Genomic DNA, 22,503 nt, shown 5'->3' on the forward strand with positions numbered 1-22,503 from the left:
CCTAGGGGTTCGGTGAGTGGGTCTCAGGGGTTCGACAGAGCCTCCGCTGAGGAGGTCCGAACAAACCTGATTTATTGTGTAAATTCTGATTCACCGGTATGTAATTTGTTGTGAGTTCACGCATTGTGTTGGTTTGGTTCTTTGAACAAGGTGATGTTCATGCATGGCTCATTTTGTGCACCAGTAAAAAAAATATATTTCTAGAATTTAACACACACACACACACACACACACACAAAATAAATCACTAACGAGGGGTTCGGTGAATGCGCATATGAAACGGGTGGGGTTCGGTACCTCCAACAAGGTTAAGAACCACTGGTTTACAGTAAATAAATCTCATTTTCCCAAACAATTCAACTTTTCATCTCACAAATAAATATACATCAATAATCGTATCCAATGATGTACATTATGAAATAAACCATACCGTATTTTCCAGACTATAAGGCGCACCAGACTATAAGTTGCACCTTAAATGAAGGGCCCATTTTAAAACTTTGCCCTTATATAAGGCGCGCCGGTCTATAAGGCGCACCCTTAATGCATCATGTGAGATTTTTAATCCAAATCAAATCATTCTCCATTTTAACTTTTTCATTTCAACTTCAGATGCAACAAATTACTTTACAGTCACAAAATAATGATCCATAGTCTTTTTGATTCATGATTCATAGTCTTCAGCGGGCCACTTATGATTGCTATCATGACACGAGGCCTCGGGCCAGTTTAAATTTAGGAATTTGGTCCATATATAAGGCGCACCGGACTACAAGGCGCACTGCCGGCTTTTGCGAAAATTTTAGATTTTTAGGTGCGCCTTATAGTCGGGAAAATACGGTAATTTTCAACAAAATTGAAGCCGTTTTGTTCTAGCCTAGCCTAGCTTAGTTTAGCCTAGCCTAGCCTATCAATCCCAAATGCCTTTTTATTTCGTTTAAATGACTGTCATATGAATTACCAAAGCGTCCAATTTCTATTTTGAAATTGTCAAAGCCACTACGTAAAAAAAAAATAAAAAATAAAAAGTAAAGGTTAGGGACATGAAAGATATCTGCTTCCAATCACCCGCTGGCTCTGATCCGTCTGATGTCTCTCAGTGGAAGCAGCAAACAGGTAGAGGCACGTGGTGCTGAGTGGAGTGCGGGCTTGTCACTCAAGCCATTTTGGCATTTTAGTCAGGTATGGTGGAGGATGGGGGGGGGGGGGGTCTGTTTGGTATTGGAATACCTCCAGTCAGACAGCATCCAGACAATAACAGTATTTCATCACAATCGCAGCATAGAAAAGGTGCAGGAGGAGGTCGAATGGGATAAACATAGTTCACACCAAGCCGTAAAATGCGTTGTGATGACTTTTTTGAAGGAAAGAAATCCACGGCATGTCTTTAAGGTTCTCCTGTCTTATCTGCGACATCTCTTCTCGCTTCTCTTCTTCTTCTACTCTGACACAAACCTTCTCACTACTTGACAAGGCCTTCTACGTTCATTAGCATATAAATGACTCATGCAAACACCCGGCAACACAGCCGAGGCAGGAAGAGACAAAGTTGTGTGTGTGTGTGTGTGTTGCCGCATGCCTGATGAGAATGCTTTTAGAGTAATTACACAAAGAGGGAGAGGGTGACGATATTTGGGCGATATTACTTTGGAGCTCAGTTTGATTCACACTGCGCCTCAGAAGAGGCAACGCTGTCATTTGGGTGTGTAAAGAACGTGGTGTTCTTTAGGTCTCCACTCATCCTGGTCAATTAGTGATCCGACTGTGCCTTCCAAGAATTTTAGAAAAGTCAGAAGGTCCCTTCATCTTTTAAAATCTTAGCCAACAGCGTCCTCTGTGGCGTTAAGTGGAATAACACCCATGTCTTGACATAGCCATATTTATTGTTTGTTCATTTGTTTTTACAATTTCAGTCTTGATAACATTTGTGAACCACTGTTTGAGTATATCACATTGACTGCTATTATTATAACTATTTATAGAAATAAAAAGCCCTCCTTCCCTAATAAAACGAATACTTGCCCAGTCCTCGTCACAGTCTGTCGTACAAGTCAACAATGTGTCAAGACACTTGTAAAGTTGTAGCAAAGACGTTTGACAATGAAAAAACTTTGCACACAAAATCACACGGACCTTGACTGAGGACACACCGCACGTAAACATCAGAAGCATTTGCCCCACGCTCATAAAAAAAAAACTCCAGTGACCTTTTGCTTGCGAGACAATTTTACATTTAATCGCAGATTTTGTTGAAGGCCTAGGTGAGGGACAGTACAGCAAGGGTGTCTTTTCACATTTATTTAGTTCCAACTCTCAATTAAATTCGGGCCTTCACACTATGGGAAGGTTGTTTCATTGTGCTTTTATCTTGTCATTTTTTTGTGCTTTTTTTCCCAGCATGACATATTTTCTTTTAAAGAAATCTTTCAGCATTACATATTTTTTGGGAGAAAAGGTTTAGCCATGTCATTGAGAGGGAAACACTGAGGTATAAATAATTACAGTAAAAACTGTGATAGCTGAAATTAATCAAGTACTATATTTCAAAGATATGACATCAGCTGAATGATAATCAAAAGAAGTCAGTGTTATTGGGAGCACCTTCATTTCCTTGAATGACACACTGGCAAAATATTCAATATGAATACCTTCGATACAACGCTTGTGTCCTTGCCCAGGATTCGAGAACAGCCTATTTTGCATTTCTGTCAAAAGGGACTCCGTGAGACCTTTACAAAGACATTCTGTTCTATTCTACATGACTTCAAGTGATTTACATAAAAAAAAGAAAGTCACATTTGAAATAATATAACAAAGTACAACTCAGCATTGTTTCATAACTTATTGTATGCCCCTTTGAAAGTTAAATAGCTCAAAAGAACCAATAAATTAATCATTTAATATATTCATGGACAATAGGGTAATGGTAAATAGCAACAAAATTAAAAGTATAACTGACTCTTATTGAAATGAATTTGGAAAGAAAAAAATCTTACGAACTATTCGAGAAAAAAACCCTCAAATATCCAATAAATAAATAAATGATGGAGAAATGTCGTTTCGCGAGTATGCCGGGGTTCATGCGACAGTCATGCTGAGCGGTACAGATGAGTGCGGGCGCCCTCTTGTGGTAACACTGACCTCTGCTTGGGCCGTCCCACCACCGCCCCCTCCCCTCCCCTTGCGGAGTCGCACCCTCCCGGCCGCTGCCCAAGTTCACCACCGCTGTTCGGCTGCAGTGTTGGGGAAAGTTTGGACGCGCCTTGGACGTTACAGCCTGCCTTGTTATTTGACTTTGAAGAACACGAAGTGGATTTAACTGGATATTTTGTAGAGATTCAAACTTTTTTTTTCAAGCGCGTTGCATTTTTCTTTTGAGTTTACATGGCGTGCTCCAACCAAGACTCGTCCCGTCTGTCGGTGACCGAACAGACGTCAACGTTACTCGCTCGCTCGCTTTGACCGTTGAAATTAGACATGATCTCAACCCTAAAAAAACAGTTTTAATTAAATGTAGGCCTAACAAGGGGAACCGGGGGGGGGCTTATGATGAACATTTGTCCGCTGAGGATTTATTGAAGCAAATTATGTCGGGAGTGGTCCGCACCCTCAGCCGCTGTCTGCTGCCGGCTGAGGCGAGCCGAGACGCGGGCAGCAAGCAGAGCAACCGGGGAAGGGACGCCGCGCAGGAGCGGGAGGCTCGTCGGAGAAGCCGGGAGATCGACGCTATGCTCGCACGGGAGAGAAGAGCCGTGAGGCGGCTGGTGAAGATCCTGCTGCTCGGCGCAGGAGAGAGCGGAAAGTCGACTTTTCTCAAGCAGATGCGCATTATTAACGGACAAGAGTTTGACAAGAAAGCACTGCTGGACTTCAGGGACACTATTTATGAAAATATACTGAAGGTAAGTCACTTCAATGGAATGGAAATGTAAACTACTGTACTCAACTCAATAAGTGACAATCACAGCTCTTTTGCGCAAAGTAGATTTAAGAAAAGCTATATCGACCCTTATTTATAAGATCAATATATTCATTTAGTCCAGGGGTGTCAAACTCATTTTTTTTCGCGGGCCGCTTCTTTCAGATACCCAAATAAATGTATGAGCGCCTCATATTATATAAAGTAAAAGCGACAAAACGAACGGACAAATAGCTCATTTTCAAATCAGACGAGTAAAAACTGGTCAAATAGTTTGGAAAAAAGATATTAAAAGTGAAGACAATTTGCAATTCTAGTACGAATTTGAAGCACAATTTGTCTTTGCGGGCCACATCAAATGATGTGGCGGGCCGTATCTGGCCCCGGGCCTCGAGTTTGACACCGATGATTTAGCCTATCTATAAAAATCCTATTAAGTTGACTAGAATAATTGTTTGTCCTGCAACTGACATCATCCTCCCACTGTAGAGTGGTTTGTTGACACAATGCATATTTTTATCCCGCGTGCGTGCGTGTGTGCGTCCACGTGTGTGTGTCCATGTGTGTAAATGTCCTTTTGTTTGCTGCCATAGCCGGGCCTCCTTCACTAGCTAACAATACCAGACTATTCCTGAGGGATGAGAACATCCGCTCAGCCCACGCTGGGAAAAGAAAGGCTCCAGTTAGACCAAAAAACCAACACAATGCTTCTCCAAACCTTCCCTGGTCTGGGACGTAACTTATTTGTACACAATTCCGAATGCGCTTGAGTAATCGATGTCATAGGAGAAGTCACGATGGTTGGAAATAGTTGTCGTTTCTTTTGTTTTACGCTTTGACCGTTCAAAACCAGATCAGGGTTTACCGTCGGTGAGCTCATCGAAACGGCATCTCGTGGTCGGAACATGAGGGACGTAAATTTGTTTTTGTATCATTGAGGACAGCAAGTATAGTAGCTACAGTTTAGCTTTTCTCCTTTGGCCGGTCAATCTCAAGCGCGAAAACTTATCCAGACATCTGGTTAACCTTGAGATGGAACCTTTCACTTTCAGTTCTTCTTTTGCTGGATATTGCATTAACAAAAAAAGATGCCGTTTCCTGTCCAGCAGACATCCTGCATTATTTTTTACAGCTAATGTCAGCTCCAAAATGTGTCAAGCTGCGTCTAGACTTGTGAAACACAACCTTTTGGAAATAAAACAAAACTCCATATTTGGTATATTTGACAAAGATTTAAGTGGCATTTAAAAAAAAAAAAACAAAGTCTTTATATATTTGGCAAGAAGAAACCTGATGCCGAAGTAGATTTTTAGAACGTTATCTGGTCCTGAAGAGAGATTATGAGCCAGCGGAATACCTCGTTGCTGTCAGAGATAGAAAACAGAGACACATCCAAAGCAAATACAGGCCCCGTCCGTCTCCGCAAAGCAGGCAATTAAAACAAAAAAAAAGAGAGACGTTTAGAAAGAAAAAAAAAAAAAAATAGCACAGTGAGGCTGACAAGCTGCTTTTCCTCCCGCCATGTAAAACATCCAATAAAATACCAAATAACATTTACACGAGTGAAATAACTGGAATGTGTTGCTTTGCATTTGGATGTTTTGCCACCGACAGCTTTCAAAACCGCAAATCAAATCTTTTTTTTTTGTCAAACAGTAAATGGCTTAACATTGAGGAACAAATCCGAGACATGTGGCGCAAGTTTCATTCCATGCTGAACAAGGGATGTGAGTCAAAGCTCACTCATAGTTATGTTTTTTTTTTTTTTTCCCAAATGTTTCTGCTTGCTGTGTGTCATACAAAGTGTTAGACACGGCTGTCTTTGCGGTAAACACCAGTTCAGCTGCGGGGCGTCTGTGTTTGTTTAGGTTTTTTTTGTCCATCTTAGACACACTACTTAGTCACAGAGGTCACCGAGGGTCATCGCAGTCAGATTGTCAACACGAGAATTCCTGCGAACCGCATCTCGGAAAAAAATCTGACTATTTCCGAATGTGTCTTTGTTTGGTCATGTTTTCGTCTGGATTCGTGAATCAGCGGATAAAAACGACAATCACAGAAGTCACGTTTAAGTGGCTTGTTTGCGTATGAGGGATTGATAAACATGAAATAAATTGATGAAATATTCATTGGGATCGATTGCTAACTCCAAACAAAACTCAGCATGACTCGAAATAAACATCTGATCGTCGGAGACAACGATCAACCTCTTTGGCTGCTCTCCTTGTATTATATATAGACCGTTAAAGTCGCCGTGGCAACAAGAGACACACTGTTTTGTTGATTACAAGGCAATGTAGCACCCAAATGATGCTCATTAAAAGGTTGCTTGCTAACGATAAGACAACCACACCAAGGGTTTGTGGGGTTTGTTTGATCCCGAGGAGACCTCCCACCCCAAAAAAAAAGTCCTCAGAAGGCTTCAGTGTTTGGGTTACTCCATTTGAGAATAGATTCACTGATTACACCTCTGGTCCTGATTTTGTGTCCCCCGCAGGGAATGCGCGTGTTGGTGGACGCCCGTGACAAGCTTGGCATCGGCTGGCAAAGCTGCGAGAACGAAAAGCAAGGCATGCTGTTGATGTCGTGGGAGGGCCGAGCAGGCGCCGTGGGCGTCGAGCCCGGCGAGTTCCAGCTGTACGTGATGGCGCTCAGCGCGCTGTGGGCCGACGCCGGCATCCAGCAGGCCTACGCTAGACGCTCCGAGTTCCAGCTGGTGAGTTGAGACTCTGGTTTTCAGACAATCAGCGACTCATTCACAATCAATTTCACAACACCCATCGAACTAATCCAAGAACGTCTGTGAAGAACTTGATTTGAGCCGTGCTGGAACAGAAAAGGGTCTTCCCCAAACTCCCCCCCACAAAGTTGGAAGCAACTGACCAAAGGAGAGAATAGAGGAACCAAGGGTGTACTTAAAAGCGGTCTGTTTTTTTTCCAGTCAGATAATCATTTCTCCAAGTGTCTCCCACCCTCTCATGTCTGAGGAGGAAAAAAAAAGGAGACTCCTAAAACTGCCGTTTTATGTTCTGGTGGAAAAAAAAAAGGAGTTGTAGAAGAACTGGAGAAGCACTTTGCTCAGCAAATAACGTCATGTCAGTGCCAACAAGTCCTCCGTGATGGAGCAGACAGATGCTTCATGGCAAGCAAAAGGTTGAGTTTCATGGAAGTATCACAGACTGTATTGTTCTTTCTGCTCCACCGGCCCAGCCCTTTTAGCTGCCGCTGCACTTTTTATTTCCCCGCGTGTTGGTCTTTTCCTGACACGGAAGCAAAGCAGTCGGTCGAAAAAGCTCGACCTTCTACCTTCTTACGCTTTTACTATCAGTGACAAAACAATCTGGAGTCAGGCGGCACTTCCGTCTCGCCTACGTGCGCGAGACGTTTGCCAACAGCTTTATGTCACGCCGGCTAGCTTTATCTGGAGGCTCGCGCTGATATGGGCACTATGCTAAAGCTTTGCTTTTTTTTTTATTTTTTATTTTTTTAAACCAGCTAATGTCAAGTCTCTGTACAGTGAAATTAAACATTTAATAAACTTAATAAACCAGAGAAAAAAGCGTTAACAGAACAAATGAATTTGCTAAATGAATTAAACAAGATGGCTTCCTCTTAGCCGTCGGAGACGCAAACTCATTCACTGCCAAGTCTCCTAATTACATATTTGACATCTATATCCATCAATAAACAGTTAACTTTCCTTCAAGTGTGGCGCTGACTTATCAGATAATTCTGACCCTGGCCTGTGGGCTAGCAAAGCCTGCTAGCACTTTTAGCCCACTAGCTTGCTAACCGTCGGTTTGGCTCTAATCAACTTTGTTATGAATCTTTGCATATTTATGAAATTAGTCTCCTGCGTTTACACACAAAGAGGTGCACATTTGTGTCTGGCACACTTTATTTATTTTTTTTCGGCCTCGAGGAACTGTTTTGGGAATCGGCGTCATGCTCAAGGACATCCCAGTCTGGGGGAAGCTGGGTGAGGATGGTCCATTGTCACATCCTCTTTAGATAAATCTGTCCACAAGCTAAGGGGTTATTTTTTGCTCACTGCTGACCGCTGACCTGTCCGGCGGGGTCATTTTAAAATAACGACAACTTATGTTCCACATTCATGCTAGTCCAGTAGTTAACAATGTCTCTTGGAATCACGGACTGCGCTACCTCTTCCAATTTGATCAATAATACACTTTGCGAGAAATACACCAAAAAATAACGCGAGAATCCTCCAGGGGGGGGGGGGTCACGTCAGTACATGTTTTTCGCCTGCTTTCAACTTTGTCGTTTGTCTCCGCTTCCTGACACAATGAATTCACAATGCTGTCTGCAAGCCATTTCTAAAGTCGTAATGAGCGTACGCCAAGGGTTACAATCCCCCCCCCCCTCTCTCCCCCTTTCCCCACCCTGCCTCTCTCGCTAGCTCCTCTCCCGCAGAGGCTTTTTTTCGGTCAGCTTTTCCCAGGCTCGGCTGGACCCGAGCCACAGGCAGACGCCGCAGAGAGGGAGGGAAGAAAGAAGGGAACTTAGGAAAGAAGGCAAGGGAGAGGTTGGGGGAGGGGGTGGGGTCAAACCCGTGCAGGCATTTTGTTTACTCGCAGGCACACCCTGATAACACCCTGCTTGGATAGGGCCATCGACACAAGTCTTGTTGGGACTCCAATTTTTTTTTTTTGTGGGAAGCGTTGTGTAAGTGTGTGAGAGCCTTCAACAGATGTCCGTCCAAAGGCCGCCGTCTACTGTACACGTACACACACACACACACACACACACATAATGGTTTACTGCTGCGGTGTCACTGCATCCTGTCCCGCCGACACAAGGCAAACTTTGAAATAAACATGGGAAGACAGAATGGGTTTGGCCGCTGGGAAAGTGGATGTGGCGAAATTCGGACTGTACTTCACACACACGCGTGTGGAGAAGATGCAGTACAAGAACCCAAAAGATTTACGCGGCGTGGGACAATTTGGATATTTTGGGGAGAACATAAAAAGTCAGACAGGAATCAGTTCTCATCCAAATGTCGATGAAATCCGATACGATATCCGCGTGGAAGGCTCCATCGATTAATCGAGCGTGAAAATGATTTTGGATTAAACGCAAAAAGGTGCATCTGAGGGCCAGGGATTGGTTTTGTCCACTCGGGCTCCTCACACGCTACGGTTTAATCAGGATAGTTACTTAATCGGCCCATTCCTAGTTAAAAAAAAAACTCTCAATTCGTCAAAAACGATGAAGAAAATAAAGATCTCGTACGATCATTTGTTGGCCCGGTTCAACTCGGAGTTAATACCATTGGGGTCAAGCTGCTTTTCCGTCAAACAATAGTGGCACGGCCAGTCTCTTTCTCTCACACACACACAGTCATGTGACTTTTGTGTACCTAAACACACACAGACACACAACGTGAGCCCGTTGAGGTTGTCGTAATAAAGCCAGTAATCTTTGCATACGTGCCATGGAGACATTCCACTCGCTCAACCACACGCAAAACACAATATTTTTATTTCCATCGAAAACTCTGCAGCAAATGCCATTAAAAGCTTCATATTGCACTTTATAAACTCGATTTCAAATTTATCTTTTCACGACATGGTGCAATTAATGCTGACGGAAGTCAAAGTGCGTGTGTGTGTGTGTCTGCCTGCGTGGGTTTGCACATCCCTTCATGTCCGGGAATTCCCCTCCATGTCCTGCTTAGCCAATCGGAGCTTTACGGCTTTGTGTGTTTTCTTCTAGTGTGACATTGCAGGTCAGCAGCGGGGTGACGGGGGTCCTACCCCCTCCGGGTTGATGCTCGACATGTGCGGGCCACTGACACCGATTCTTTTGAAACGTCACTTGAATGAATCTGTTTCTTCATCGAGACAGGAAGTTTGCAAGATGAAGAAGCGCTATGAGTGACTTTGTATCTCGATTGTCGGGCTTCCTCCCTCCCCCCCGTCTCTTTCGTCACCGTCTCCACACACACACAGCTGTTTCCTTTCACGTGTGCGCGGGCGTGTGTGTATGTGATTAAGAACGAAAGTTAGGTGTTCAGATATTGTAGATAAAGTCGGATTATTTTCCCTTTGTCATTTATGGATTATGTGCGAATGGAAGTTATTGAATGAAAATAAAATAATCCTCGTTGCTGCAAATTGTTCTCTTGGTTCATCTTGCTGGTGATTACAACATGGATGGACAAAAAAGTGGGTCAGCGAGTCCCGTCTGACATCTTATCGAGTCGTCCACTTGGCCTATCTCATTTCGCAATGTACACCGGGAGATGTTTTGACGCACGCTCCCCGTTTTTAGACCTTCAAGCTGCTTGTTAATTGCGCCGCGTGTCCCACGCTTCTCGTCTTTTGTCGTGGAAAAAAAAAGCCGCGGTGTGTGACAACATCCGTGGAGGAATGGGTTTTAATCACGTTGGCGCAAACACGTGGGAACCTTTTCATCTATGTGGAGCCACTTCAGTTCACTTTTTATGGTTGAACGAATCTTAATTTGGACATATTCCCTGCACTTGTGCTTCAAACGTTTTTTTTGTTGTTTTTCTCGGAATCTCTGTTTATTACTTTTCCTTTGATCGATTGTAACTTTCAGAGCTTGTGCTATGACTGAGAGCTTCTTGAGCTTTTCAATGTCCGATGAGAAGATAATAACAATTGCCCTTGCTTTTGATTATTATTATTCTTATGTCCAGTTTTGAAATTATGGAAAAAAATTAGTCACGTGCTTGTGAGCCACAAAAAAAATGACCGGACGGCTGAATGTGACCTTTGGGCCTTCCCACTTCCCATGTTTTCATCATCAATATTAATATCAATTCCTGATGACAATGTATTATTTTACGACTAATGCATTTTTGCCCCCCCCCCCCCCTTCCATTTGTCCGTAGAGTGAGTCGGTCAAATACTTCCTGGATAACTTGGAACGGATCGGTCAGCTGGTGAGTCACGTCGAGCCAAAGTTGGCCTGTAAAATGAATAAATCTAGTTTTGGTGTCATCCCGTTGTCCTTGTCTCCCCTCAGAGCTACACCCCGAGCCGGCAGGACATTCTGTTCGCTCGCAAAGCCACCAAGGGCATCGTGGAGCACGACTTTGTCATCAAGAAGATTCCCTTCAAGATGGTGGACGTGGGCGGGCAGCGGTCGCAGAGGCAAAAGTGGTTCCAGTGCTTCGACGGAATCACCTCCATCCTCTTCATGGTGTCGTCGTCCGAGTACGATCAGGTACGGGACGGCGAGGTCACAAACCAGGCAGACAGTGGCTTCTTTCTCCAGCCGCGTGTCCTTTCCAAAAACCACAAAATGGACAAGAGACAAAGCTCTCTTTGTGCTCGCCTTGAACAAACGCGACTGTTGCCTCGGCGCTGGCTCCTTTTCCAATAAGCGGTCATATGACTGATTTTTTTGATTGCTGTAAAGTTGACCACCGCCATTTCTGAAGGCTTCAGACCAGGCCGGCGGTTTCATCTTCATTCTTGAAACGTACAAGACAATGTCCCATCGTGGAAGGCTTGCCTTTTTCCAATCGTGGCGTCATGTTGAATTAGTCCCTTGCTGAAACCCGTGCGTGTCATTTCCAGGTCTTGATGGAGGACCGTCGCACCAACCGGCTGGTGGAAAGCATGAACATCTTTGAGACCATCGTCAACAACAAGCTCTTCCTCAACGTCTCCATCATCCTCTTCCTCAACAAGACCGACCTACTGGTGGACAAGATCCGGACTGCCGACATCCGAAAGAACTTCCCAGAGTTCAGGGGAGATCCGCGCCGGCTGGAGGATGTGCAGGTGCTGACAAAAATTTCAACCCATCCGTATTGGCAAACTGTTCAATCCTTCAAATTCTACGAGATCTTTTAGAGTGATATTTTTCCTTATAAGAAAACAAACGGTTTCTCTCAAAAAATATTATATATTTTAGGGCCCCGGGAGTTCAAGTGCATTTCAAACTTGCATCTCAAAGCATCACTGTGTTTGTAAACAAGCAGATAACGCAGTCCAATGAAAAGAGACACACTCACTGTTGCGCCGTCTTGTTCCCGCAGGCGTTCCTGGTGCAGTCGTTCAGCCGCAAAAGGAGAAACCGAGGCAAGCCGCTCTTCCACCACTTCACCACGGCGGTGGACACCGAAAATATCCGCTTTGTCTTCCACGCGGTCAAGGACACCATCCTGCAGGAGAATCTCAAGGATATCATGTTGCAGTAACACTCAAAACATTCTTGAAGGAAAAGGAAAACCCGGGAAGCCTAACGGTGTGGAGCGATGGAGCGGACACGCTAATGTGCTTCTAAGACAACCTGTGGAGCTGTGACCCAACCCATTTCAGACACGCACTTCCCTTTCTTACTTTTACAAATTTGAACAAGACAAGCGCTCAAAGTGTTTGGTTGCTCTGGACGTCTTAAAGACTAGTGCCAACACAGTCACTAAATCAAGTCAGGAGGCGGAGCGGGGGGAGGTGGGGGGGCAGGGAGCTCCACATGACCCAACGTTTGGGCCTCGGTGGTCATATGCTGCGTTATGTGAAGTGTCCCGTCAGTGAACTTGCAGAAAGGGTAAAGACGATGATAATGATCTCACGTCGGATTGTCTTCTCGCTTGTATTTGTTCATTTATGTGTGTGTGCGGCAAAAAAAAAAAAAAATACCACTCTCTAACAGCAGCACTGTAAATGTCCAACTAACCCACATGGCACAGCGTTTTGTTTTTTGATTTTGAAATCATGTAAATAGATGTCGTCACAGCACTGGATATATGCTGAGACAAAAAGGACAAACCGTGGAGTGAAAAAAAAAGGATGAAAAACAGGACGAAGGACATGATGGAGAGAGACGTGTGTTCCCTCATTTTGACCTTCTGCTTTTTTTTTGTTTTTTTAAATTTTTGGGTGCCTTATTGGCTCTGTATTTTGTGGTGCAATACACTGCTGTTTGCCCAAAAGCTGTTTTACTTTATTTATTCGTGTGTGACAAGTTTTGACAATGCATGATTAAGAATTCCACACAAATCTCTGGTCTACTTGGCAGAGAAGACTTAAAAAAAAAAAAAAACAACTATCTTAAATGTAGAAATTAATAGAAAAAGGCAGATCTTCCAGTTCAGTGCAGTTAATGTGAAACACATTAGCATTTCAGTCCGCTAACTTAATGTTAATTAGCGTCTATGTTGCCGTTATTTAACCTGTTGAACAATCGATTGAACGTAGTGCAGCGAACAAACAGTATTTTCGGACATATATATATTCTTTATCCTCTGCATGGAACAAATGCTATTAATGGTTACAGGAAAGGATTTAACACCTGAATGAACAGGCAGCAGCAAAAACCGTGTCATTGTTTCTGGAGTAGCACAAATAAGAATCACACTGATTTCTACAGGAAGTGAGAAGCAAGTAATATGATGGCAGAGTTGGAATCAAGTCTGCTGGAAAGAAAGAAAAATGGAAACGAAGAGATGGAGGGGCGGGGGTGAAGGTTACAAAGGGAGGAAGACAAGTAAAAGTACCACTAGGGGGAGGAGGGGGGGCTTGTATGGAAGGGGGTCAAGTTTCCTTTGCGGAGCCCACTTCCTGTCCTGTTGCTCAAATAGAGTAACACACACACACACAAAAGCGACCTCCTGCAGTGTTCTACGAAAGAAGGAGAGTGCAAAAAATACAGCAACATTTGTGGTGTGCAAAACAATAGGGAGGACATTGTGTTCTTTGGTTGTTCACAGAATTTTGGGCACATTGAACTCATACTAACATAATATCAACAATTTTCATACGGAAAATAAAGGGGGCAGACAACAGCATCTGTGGTGTGTTTACATTAAGCATATAAGGTCACTTGTTAAAAGTGAATTAAATATTGATTTCAATTGCATAATCAAGAGCAAATAAAAATATAATCAGCCTTTTAGCTATAGTGGCAATTAAACAGTTTGTGAACAGTTAAAAATAAAGTGATAGGTTTCAAGCTGTTAAATGCCAGCTACACGAGACATAAAACAGAGAATTACACTTTCAAACAACATAACTTTCTTGGCTTCAGGGAAAGTCTGCTTCGCCTAATGCTAACAAACAAGCTAATACATTTAGCAGTTAGCAACACACAGTGAATACAACATTCACTTCATATTCGTTCTCCTCTTGTCCAATATTACAGCATCTTACTGACGTAAAAGTGCAAAAATACTTTACTTATGTTTGCGGGCCGCAGAACTTCTTATTTAGATGGTCGTTAACTTAAGAACTATTGCAGCAAGATGCCAAACCAGTGCATTTTTGGGTGGTGTGTCTGTGGCTTACCTTCTTACTGCGGTTAACATGATGGCTCCCCATGAGGCATTTTTGACTGGAGACACTGTTGAACTCTCTAATTAGTCCATACACACACTACACAGACATACAAAGAAAATGGCGACCCACATAATTGTATAAAATAACAATTCGGCCGTCCATTAGTAGACGATTAGGCCGTGAAATGCTCCTGGATGACTCCCTCGTGTTTTTTTTTTATGAAGAGTGAAACATTGCCCTCTGCTGGTCAGCATGAAGTAGTGCAACATGTTACTAAACCGGACCTTGAGAAAATTTTAAATGTTTCTAAAACTTTTTTTTTTTAAACCCGTCGTGTTTTACGATATTTACATTACAAGCGAGTAAAATTCTGTTAAACACTTTTTGATTCCCTGAGCTGTGGTAAAAATAATCGGGGGGTGGGGGGGTCATACTTGTATGATGATCTGGGTTAAGTGACGTAGTTTGTAAAAATACTCATTGAAGAAAATTGACTGCCTGTTTACTGCTCACCGAATGACTTCATTTGTTTAGGAGGACGTCTGGAGACATTTCCATTAACTCCATGTGAAAATAAATCATGTTGGCTGCACCACCTGTTAGCTTAAATGCGAACAAATTTAACTTTAAAACAACAGAATACAAATAAGATCATTTTAAAAGTAAGTTTGATGCTTAAATCTCAACGGTAAATGTTACACAATTTATCATATAAAATTATTAATATTTACAAAAGGACAAAAAAAATACATACACTTCAATCTTAGGCGCAATCAAAGTCGAGATTTAATTTAGAAAATCAGGAAATCTCTCAGCATTGTTTCTACAGCAGATCAAATCAATAAAGATAAGCGTATAAACGTGTCATGTAGAGTACAGTGGTTATCAATGGAGACTTATTTGACTTTGTGCGTTGCCAGTCAGTGTCGCTACCTTTAGGAGTGCATGAACTTTTTCTTCCATAAAAGCCTTTATCAGAAGCACACGTCCTTTCTCAAGTCTGTCAAAAAATAATAAATACACAAATCAAGCCAAGGTATATCTTAAGGTGTATCTAAAAACAGTGACAGCTTTACAAAAGCAATAAGGAGGAGTGAGATGGCTGTGGCTGCTACTTGGCGCCAGGGGGCATGTAGTAGGGGTGAAAGAGTTTCTCGTTGGCGTAGGCCTGCAGCGAAGTGTGTGTGTGCATCAGCAACTTTGGGAAGCGGTTGGTGAAGTAGCGCACAAAGCCGTCGGGCAGCTCGCCGAGACTGTACTGCACTTCGGGCGGCAGCTGGTGGTAGTGAGCCTTCTGTGGAACCATGAATGAATACAATTCAAATAAATAGATTAAAAAAAAAAAAAAGAAAGTGCGTCGGGATAACGCAAGCTGACCTTATTCCTCATGGCCCTCAGCAGGTCTCGCACCGAGCTGCCTTTGTACGTCCTGAACCGCCTCAAATCTGCATAGGGGAAAAAAAAGGCATTGTGTTCCAAAAATGATTTATGAAGTGTCCCTGAGTGTGTTTTCATTGTGCATCCTCCTTACCAGTCTGCAGAGGTGTAGAAATGTGCAGCCTCCAGTTGCTCCGCACCACGACTCGGCACTCACTTTCAAGGTTCCCCACGATGTCACTATCGACTGGTTCGTTCTCAATGCGGTCGCTTACATCCTAGGTGAAAAAATAAAATACACACACGCAGCAACTAAAATAAAACTTTGATCATTGAGGAAAATTACAGTTTAAAATTTGGTTCCAGAGAACTTCTGGATTTTGATGTACTTTTTACATTCTTGTGCGAGAACGTGAATTGCAGCAATTGACAAATAGTAAACAAGAAAATTCACTGCTTGCCTGTGGACTGGAAACAAAGTGGCTTGTTTTGCAAAACTGTCTGGAAAGATTTTTGCGAGCAGGTTTTTATGCAGGAACGAAAAGCCAGTTGCTAGTTTCCAAATGCTTTTAGTTTTCAGACATGACTCAACACAAACGAGTGAGTAAAGAGTGAGTGAGCAAGGGAGGTGAGGCGACTGACTTGGAAGAAAAGCAGCTGTTTCTCAGGGCTCCAGAAGAACGGATGCTTGAGCACGCCGACGGACGAGGGCCGAGACTCCGCCTCCGCGCTGATCATCTGCTTGATCAGGTCCTCAGCTACAACGTCTTCTGTTGAGGCACAACATTGCTGCAGCTTAATCGATGGACTGGCATCATCGTTCAATGACCTTCACAACATTTGACGTCACTTAAAAAAAAAATTCAAATCAACGTTAGCATTGATGCAACACTGTTCTCTTTTTTTTTGTACAAATAATAATTAGATTTTTTATGATGGTGTAATTCCACTGTTGACCACAAGTTAGCAGCTCACCTGTTGGGTTTGAGAACAACTTTGAATGATTAATAACAGGAACCAAAGAGACATTTTTTTCCCCTTGGAAATTATTGACTGTCATTTACTACAGAGAGCAACATCTTAAGGTTGTTTGGGAAAAAAAAAATTGTTTACTGTGAACACATCGAGGGACAGTAAAAAGTTATCCAGTGTGTTTTTACTAAATCATCATAAAAACAATTTTAGACTCGGTTTCCCAAAAAACAGCATAGACACGCTCACGCCATCCATCCTCACCGTGTATGGTATCCATTAATTGCGAAAGTGAATAGTTTCCAGATAGGATGTTCATTTGCCGCATCAGAGTCTCGCCAAACGGGTGCTTCCCCCCGCTGACCACGTAGTAGAAGACGCAGCCGGCGGAGAAGATATCCACAGCGGCGGTCTAAAGAGAAACGACGGTCAGCCGAGGAAAAGTCAACACAGCTAACACGTGAGACTCACCGGCTTGCTGCCAGGAATGTTTTCCAGTAGCTCGGGAGCAATCCAGCCTTCCGTGCCCAACACGCCCGAGCGCAGCGAGAAGCTGCTCTGACCATCTTGGATCTTTTTGCACAGCCCAAAGTCGGAAATGAGAGCTCGGACTTTACCCGAAGCGCAGGGAAATGAGATCAGGATATTTCGAGGCTTCAGGTCTCGATGTACTGGATGAAGGAGCAGAAAAGGGAGAAAAACTATCGTTTTGCTAACTTCATATACAAAGTTGACATTCTGGGTTTAAGTTCAAGACTTTTTGAGTCTTTTTAATGCAATCTGAATAAATTTCAGACCAACTTGCAATAAACACAAATGTAAAAAAAAAAAAACATGGAGGTGTTACATATTTGAGACTTTGTGTACGTGTGTCGCAAACCTATATTGAGTGAGTGGAGGTGTGAGAGGCCACACATGGTCTGCTCCAACAACATAATCGGACTCAGGTTGGGAAAATCGGATGGATCCTCCACATACTGCAAACAATAACGTTGAAAAAGATACACGTCAGCGATACCATTTTTGATTTTAAATTTAAAGTGACAACAATAAAAAAAATAAAAATCACTGACCTGCTGCACGGTGGCGGCGCACAGCTCGATGGCGATGTACTTAAAGAGGTTGTCCCTCTCCGTGCAGAAGTACCTAATGACGTTGGGATGCGTGTCGGACTGTCGCAGGAGCTGCACTTCCCTCTCTGCCACATCGAAACACTCGGGGAGGATTCGCTTCACCGCCGCACGCCGTCCGTCGAAGTTGCCCCTGCGTACGGTACGAGGTCAAATCGTGATGACCTCCGTGTCTCGGTGGGCACACTTTTAAACCTACCTGAAGACGAACGTTCCCGAGCTGCCGCGACCGAGGGCCTCGGATGTGGTGAAGGAGATTTTACCCAAGTGCACCTCCTCGCTGTTTTCTGTAGACCGAAAATCAGCGGCAATAAATCAACTTTATTTGCAGGATGGAAAGAAAATAAAGTCCATCCATACTTGAGGTTGTGCTGCTGTCAAGGGAAGAAGGCATTACAACAAGATCTTCCGATGCATGCTGAGAACCTGCACAGAAGCCAACCAGCGACCTTGAAGTTTTGTTCAGGCTATCGTGAACGTGTGCGCTCAAAAATATGCTACGGTGACAAAATGAATGAACCAGTGGAGACGCTCGTGTTGGTAGAAAGCTCCAAGTCGGAGGAGCTGAAAGTCGGTGTCGGCGTGTTGGTGGTCTGTGTGGACTGGACGCAGGAAGATTCAAACGTTTCCTCGAGCTGCTCCTGCAGAGCTTTCAGCTTCTTGGCCGCTCGCTAGTGAGAAGCACAAAATGTCACCTTCGCGATGTCCTCAATAAAACGAATAAGCGGCCGAGCGTTCTCGACTCACCGTGTACGAGAAAGCGAATGCCAACCAGCCTCCCAGCAGCACGGTCAACACGGTCAGAGCCAAGCAGTCGTGCGTCATGTAGACGGAACGCACGCCGATCGACTTCTGGGCTCCTGGCGATTCTCTCTCGTCGACGGCTCCTTCGCCATCGCTTTGGCCTACCAACCGAAACTGGAGGATGACAGCGCCGTGAAACAAGGGAGATGGAAGATCTTGCCGAAGGACTTGAAAGGGCTCACGTTTTGGTTGTAGCTGGTGGTGCGCGAGGATGGCGGGGCAGAAGGTCGAGGGGGGATGACGGCGTCACTGGGGAACGGCAGGCTGAGCCGCGATTCCTTTAACATGGTGGTATGTGCTACTGGCGGGATCTCGTGGTGGCCTGTGAAACATCGCATTTTCCCAATTGTTCAGATTGAGCTAATCTAAATCGTTAATATGAATGTCAATCATTTCCCGCCGCAAGTAACCACCACTTGGTTCGGTCCAGTTGGGGCTCGGTGTGTGTGAGTACCTATTAACAACCAGTGGTTTTGAGGGCTGTTGCTGCTCCCTGGAGGATAGCGCACGTCGGTGGACGGGATGATCAAGCACTCCCCTTGCCCGATGAGCGTGACACCGGCCGTCTCAGGACCTTCAATCCGGCCCAGGGTCAGACCCCGAGGCTGCCGTGGGAGCAAGAAGTGGCCAGTGAATGGTCTCGCCGCACATGTGATATCCTATTACAGACTGGGAGCAAATCTTGGCTGGAATGATCACGGAAAATACATTTGGAACTCAACTCACCACTAAGGAGAATCCTTGGTGAACGAAGGAAGGCAAAGCATAGAGGTGGGAGTCCAGTTTCCCCACGTAGAGCGTGGGCCTGAAAGAGACAGAAGAAGCCACGGTTTTGAAAAGATTAAAAAAAAAAACAGGTCCCTGAAAATGGAAGAATTGAAGATTGCGCTCCATGGTTTTTTTTGTTTCCACTACACTTTCCATGGGAATTTCTGGATACACGCAAAATTGTTGGGTCTCTGGAGCGACTGGCCCAGCGAGTGTATAATTAAACAGCCAAGCCGATCTTTTCTTGTCTGACTAGCTCTTAAAACACATCTATGAGCAAGCCACATTCAATGCAGTCTGGAAGCGGAGGAATGTCGCAAAAAGTTGGTTAATTTATTACCACTGGCTTGTTTTGACAAACGGCCATTAAGCGTTACTGAGAAGTCACTCGCTTTGTTGCGAGCGCTACTTGCGACAACTGCTGTTCTGAGAGAAAATCTAAAAAAAAAAAAAAGGTGATTTGAAACAGACTAACTAAATGCTAACGGCACTTCTACTACGATGTGCGTGCCGAGCGTGACTTACACAAGTAGCGTTTGTGCGTTGGCTTCCTCCTTCACAAACTGATAGCGCCATTTCAAAACGGAGTGGACTGCCGTCCGCTCGTCGGCGACGGAGGAGAAGGTGAGGAAGCGCAACGTCTCAACGGCGAGCGACAGGTGGGGTGTGTGTCTGAGCGAGTCGCCCGAGTACAGGTAGACCCTGACCACGGGCGCGCCGTAATCTTGACTCCATAGCACGTCACCTGGACGGGAGGACCAATTTGGGATCTCACTTAGGCAGGAGCTCCGTTTCCCAAAAAGAAATCCTTACCTGACTCCCTGTCAACGGTAACCACAAGTCCATTACCACTGGACACAAGATGAGCCATCCCTGGAGGGAAAGCCAAGACAAAAGTACATTACATACATTTAAAAAAAAAAAAAACTAAAATGGATGCCGACTATTATGGTCCATGTGATGATCTTTCATGTCTATTAGACATAGGACACTTTTTTTTTTTTTTTTAATAAAACATACATATATACACATCTTTCATTTCTTAATGCGATTAGTTTTTTTTTTAATACATATTGGTAAAAATATGAACTTTTTTGTGGCTTCTGTTTCTGTTTCTCTAGAAGCCGACCGTTTCAGTATCAAAGGTTGCCGGCGAACCCCCCTGCTCGATGAACACTTACGATAGTCTTGTTCATCGTCGTACGGCAGAGCGGAATAGTCGTTGTACGTGATGCTCCACTGCAGCTCCTGCTTTGCGGTGTCGAACATCGTGACCACGTATTCTGCGGAGAGGAAAACGCGGCTATTATTTAAGGGGAACGAATATGCGCTTTAAATCCGACGCGTTCTACCTGTGCGTCCAATGTAGAGCAGAGAAGTGTTGACACACAGGGAATCAGACGAGGACGTTGTCAGAATGGTTTGTTTGGCTCCCGTTTCGGGATCCACAACAAACCACACATCCTGCTTTTTGCCTGGCAGATTAATATAGACATTGTTGTCAGGTTCTCATTTTTTTTTTTCCGATTTATTTTGAATGCATCTCACCTGTATAGAGGATGCCATCGGAGCTTCTACAGGGAGCCGACTGAACCAGCTCCGGAATGGTGAACGGAAGTTTCTGGTGAACACATCGTCGAAACCACGTTATGAATTGAACACAGTTTTGCACTTAATTGCTCACCATTAGGCCTTCTTTGTGCTTGCCACCGAGTATGTATAAGCTGCCATCGTTGGGGTCCGGGAGAAAACTTGGCCTGGGAAGAAAATAAAAAAATATATATAACATGAGAGTGAGAATGTTGGTGCGTTCGCTTGAGTGTGCGTGTTACTCACTCAGTGATGTTGATGGGCACTAGTATAACAGGATCTGTCAATTAAAAAAAAGCATGTTTATATAAGAAAACAATTGCAAATATAACATCAAATGGAAAACTCCCTGTTATATGAACCAACCTTCTCTTAGAGTCCATTTGATGTCTCCTGTTTTTTTGGAGACAGCATGCAGATTTCCGTCCAGCGTGGAGACAAACAGAAGGGATTCTGGGCAGGTGACCACCTTGACCCCCTCCACCTGATAGCCATAAAAAGGACAATGAGTGGCGGTGGGTGTCAGGTCTTCCAGTGTTTTTAATCCATAAAAGATTCAGAGTTCCGTATCTAGCAGGATATCCAGACAAACACCTTCATGAGGGTTTATCTACCCCTCCCATGTTTGCCTACAACTGGGTCACAAGTGTCATCTGCACAAATGAGCAGTACAGGAACCCAACAAGGCCAAATTACAAAACAGGACCCAAAAAAAAAAAAAATCATCAAAAAGTTGACTTGAATCTCTAATTTTGTCAACTTTTTTTTATCCTTAGGAAAAAACAAAAGTCCAAAAAAAAAATCATCAAAAAGTTGACTTGAATCTCTAATTTTGTCAACTTTTTTTTATCCTTAGGAAAAAACAAAAGTCCCAAAAAAAATCATCAAAAAGTTGACTTGAATCTCTAATTTTATCAACCTTTTTTTTTTTTTTTTTTTTTTTTACAAGTCTTTGTTTCTGTGTATATTTTGATGGTCAAAGCACAAAGTGTTCTAACTTTTTTTTTTTTTTTCTGTCGGCGTAAAACTGGTGCTAAACCCAGACGGACTAAATAGAACAAAGCATGTCAAACAAATGATGTCCATATAATTTACCCCATCACATATATATGCGTGACAATCCCATTAAAGAATGTAAACATAAATAAAAGTTCACCTGAGTTATTGTGACTTCCCCGGAGAGAATCAGAAGGCACAACAGCAGGCACACCAAAGCCCCCATGACACCCACCTCCTCCTCGGGGCTACGGACCGAACTCAAAAACCAAAGGTCGAATTGCTCCCTGAAATCCCAGAGCGGGGTTCCACACGTCCGCGTCGTTTCAAAGCGTCGGTTTTAACATCACAAGAGGCGGACATGTCGCTGTTTTAGACAGCTATCATTTTTCAACTTAACGGCAATGCAACAGTAATTACGCATTTCCGTGTTTGGAACTACACGTGACGTCATAACAAAAGTGGGAGGGACTGCTTTCTCGTTTTGAGGACATGGTGCTCACGGCCAATGGGAGCAGCGATAAAGCGCAAAAGGGGCGGGGTTTGAAGGAAGCGTCTGGAACACGTGGAAAAAGACAGCAAGGCAGTTGACAACGTCATAGAGCGCGGTTTTGTGCTATGGAAAGTGGTGGAGGCGCTCATTCTTCACTTTGTGAACTTACATTGACCC

The 22,503-nt window shown here is 43.9% G+C and overlaps 2 protein-coding genes across 2 annotated transcripts; one reads left to right on the plus strand and one right to left on the minus strand.

Annotated features, from left to right (window-relative positions):
• Positions 1 to 3,192: 3,192 nt before the first annotated feature.
• On the plus strand, positions 3,193 to 12,854 carry LOC148399588 (guanine nucleotide-binding protein subunit alpha-12-like). Its single transcript, XM_088374449.1, has 6 exons — positions 3,193 to 3,902; positions 6,417 to 6,635; positions 10,803 to 10,853; positions 10,937 to 11,137; positions 11,494 to 11,700; positions 11,958 to 12,854. The coding sequence occupies exons 1-6, from the start codon at positions 3,588 to 3,590 to the stop codon at positions 12,117 to 12,119; spliced, it is 1,155 nt and encodes a 384-aa protein (XP_088230575.1). The 5' UTR covers positions 3,193 to 3,587; the 3' UTR covers positions 12,120 to 12,854.
• A 2,105-nt stretch (positions 12,855 to 14,959) lies between these two features.
• ern2 (endoplasmic reticulum to nucleus signaling 2) lies at positions 14,960 to 22,285 on the minus strand. Its single transcript, XM_088374448.1, has 24 exons — positions 21,994 to 22,285; positions 21,204 to 21,321; positions 21,084 to 21,117; positions 20,932 to 21,004; positions 20,796 to 20,868; positions 20,600 to 20,722; positions 20,429 to 20,530; positions 20,061 to 20,120; positions 19,773 to 19,992; positions 19,206 to 19,284; positions 18,934 to 19,084; positions 18,662 to 18,801; positions 18,423 to 18,593; positions 18,196 to 18,346; positions 18,036 to 18,101; positions 17,875 to 17,962; positions 17,619 to 17,808; positions 17,426 to 17,522; positions 17,017 to 17,216; positions 16,810 to 16,957; positions 16,216 to 16,343; positions 15,728 to 15,851; positions 15,574 to 15,641; positions 14,960 to 15,490 (listed from the first exon to the last, which is right to left on the minus strand). The coding sequence occupies exons 1-24, from the start codon at positions 22,057 to 22,059 to the stop codon at positions 15,308 to 15,310; spliced, it is 2,853 nt and encodes a 950-aa protein (XP_088230574.1). The 5' UTR covers positions 22,060 to 22,285; the 3' UTR covers positions 14,960 to 15,307.
• Positions 22,286 to 22,503: the final 218 nt, after the last annotated feature.

This window comes from Syngnathus floridae, chromosome 4 (assembly GCF_059516105.1).
Source record: "Syngnathus floridae isolate MCC-2025c chromosome 4, RoL_Sflo_1.0, whole genome shotgun sequence".
NCBI classification, from domain to species: domain Eukaryota; kingdom Metazoa; phylum Chordata; class Actinopteri; order Syngnathiformes; family Syngnathidae; genus Syngnathus; species Syngnathus floridae.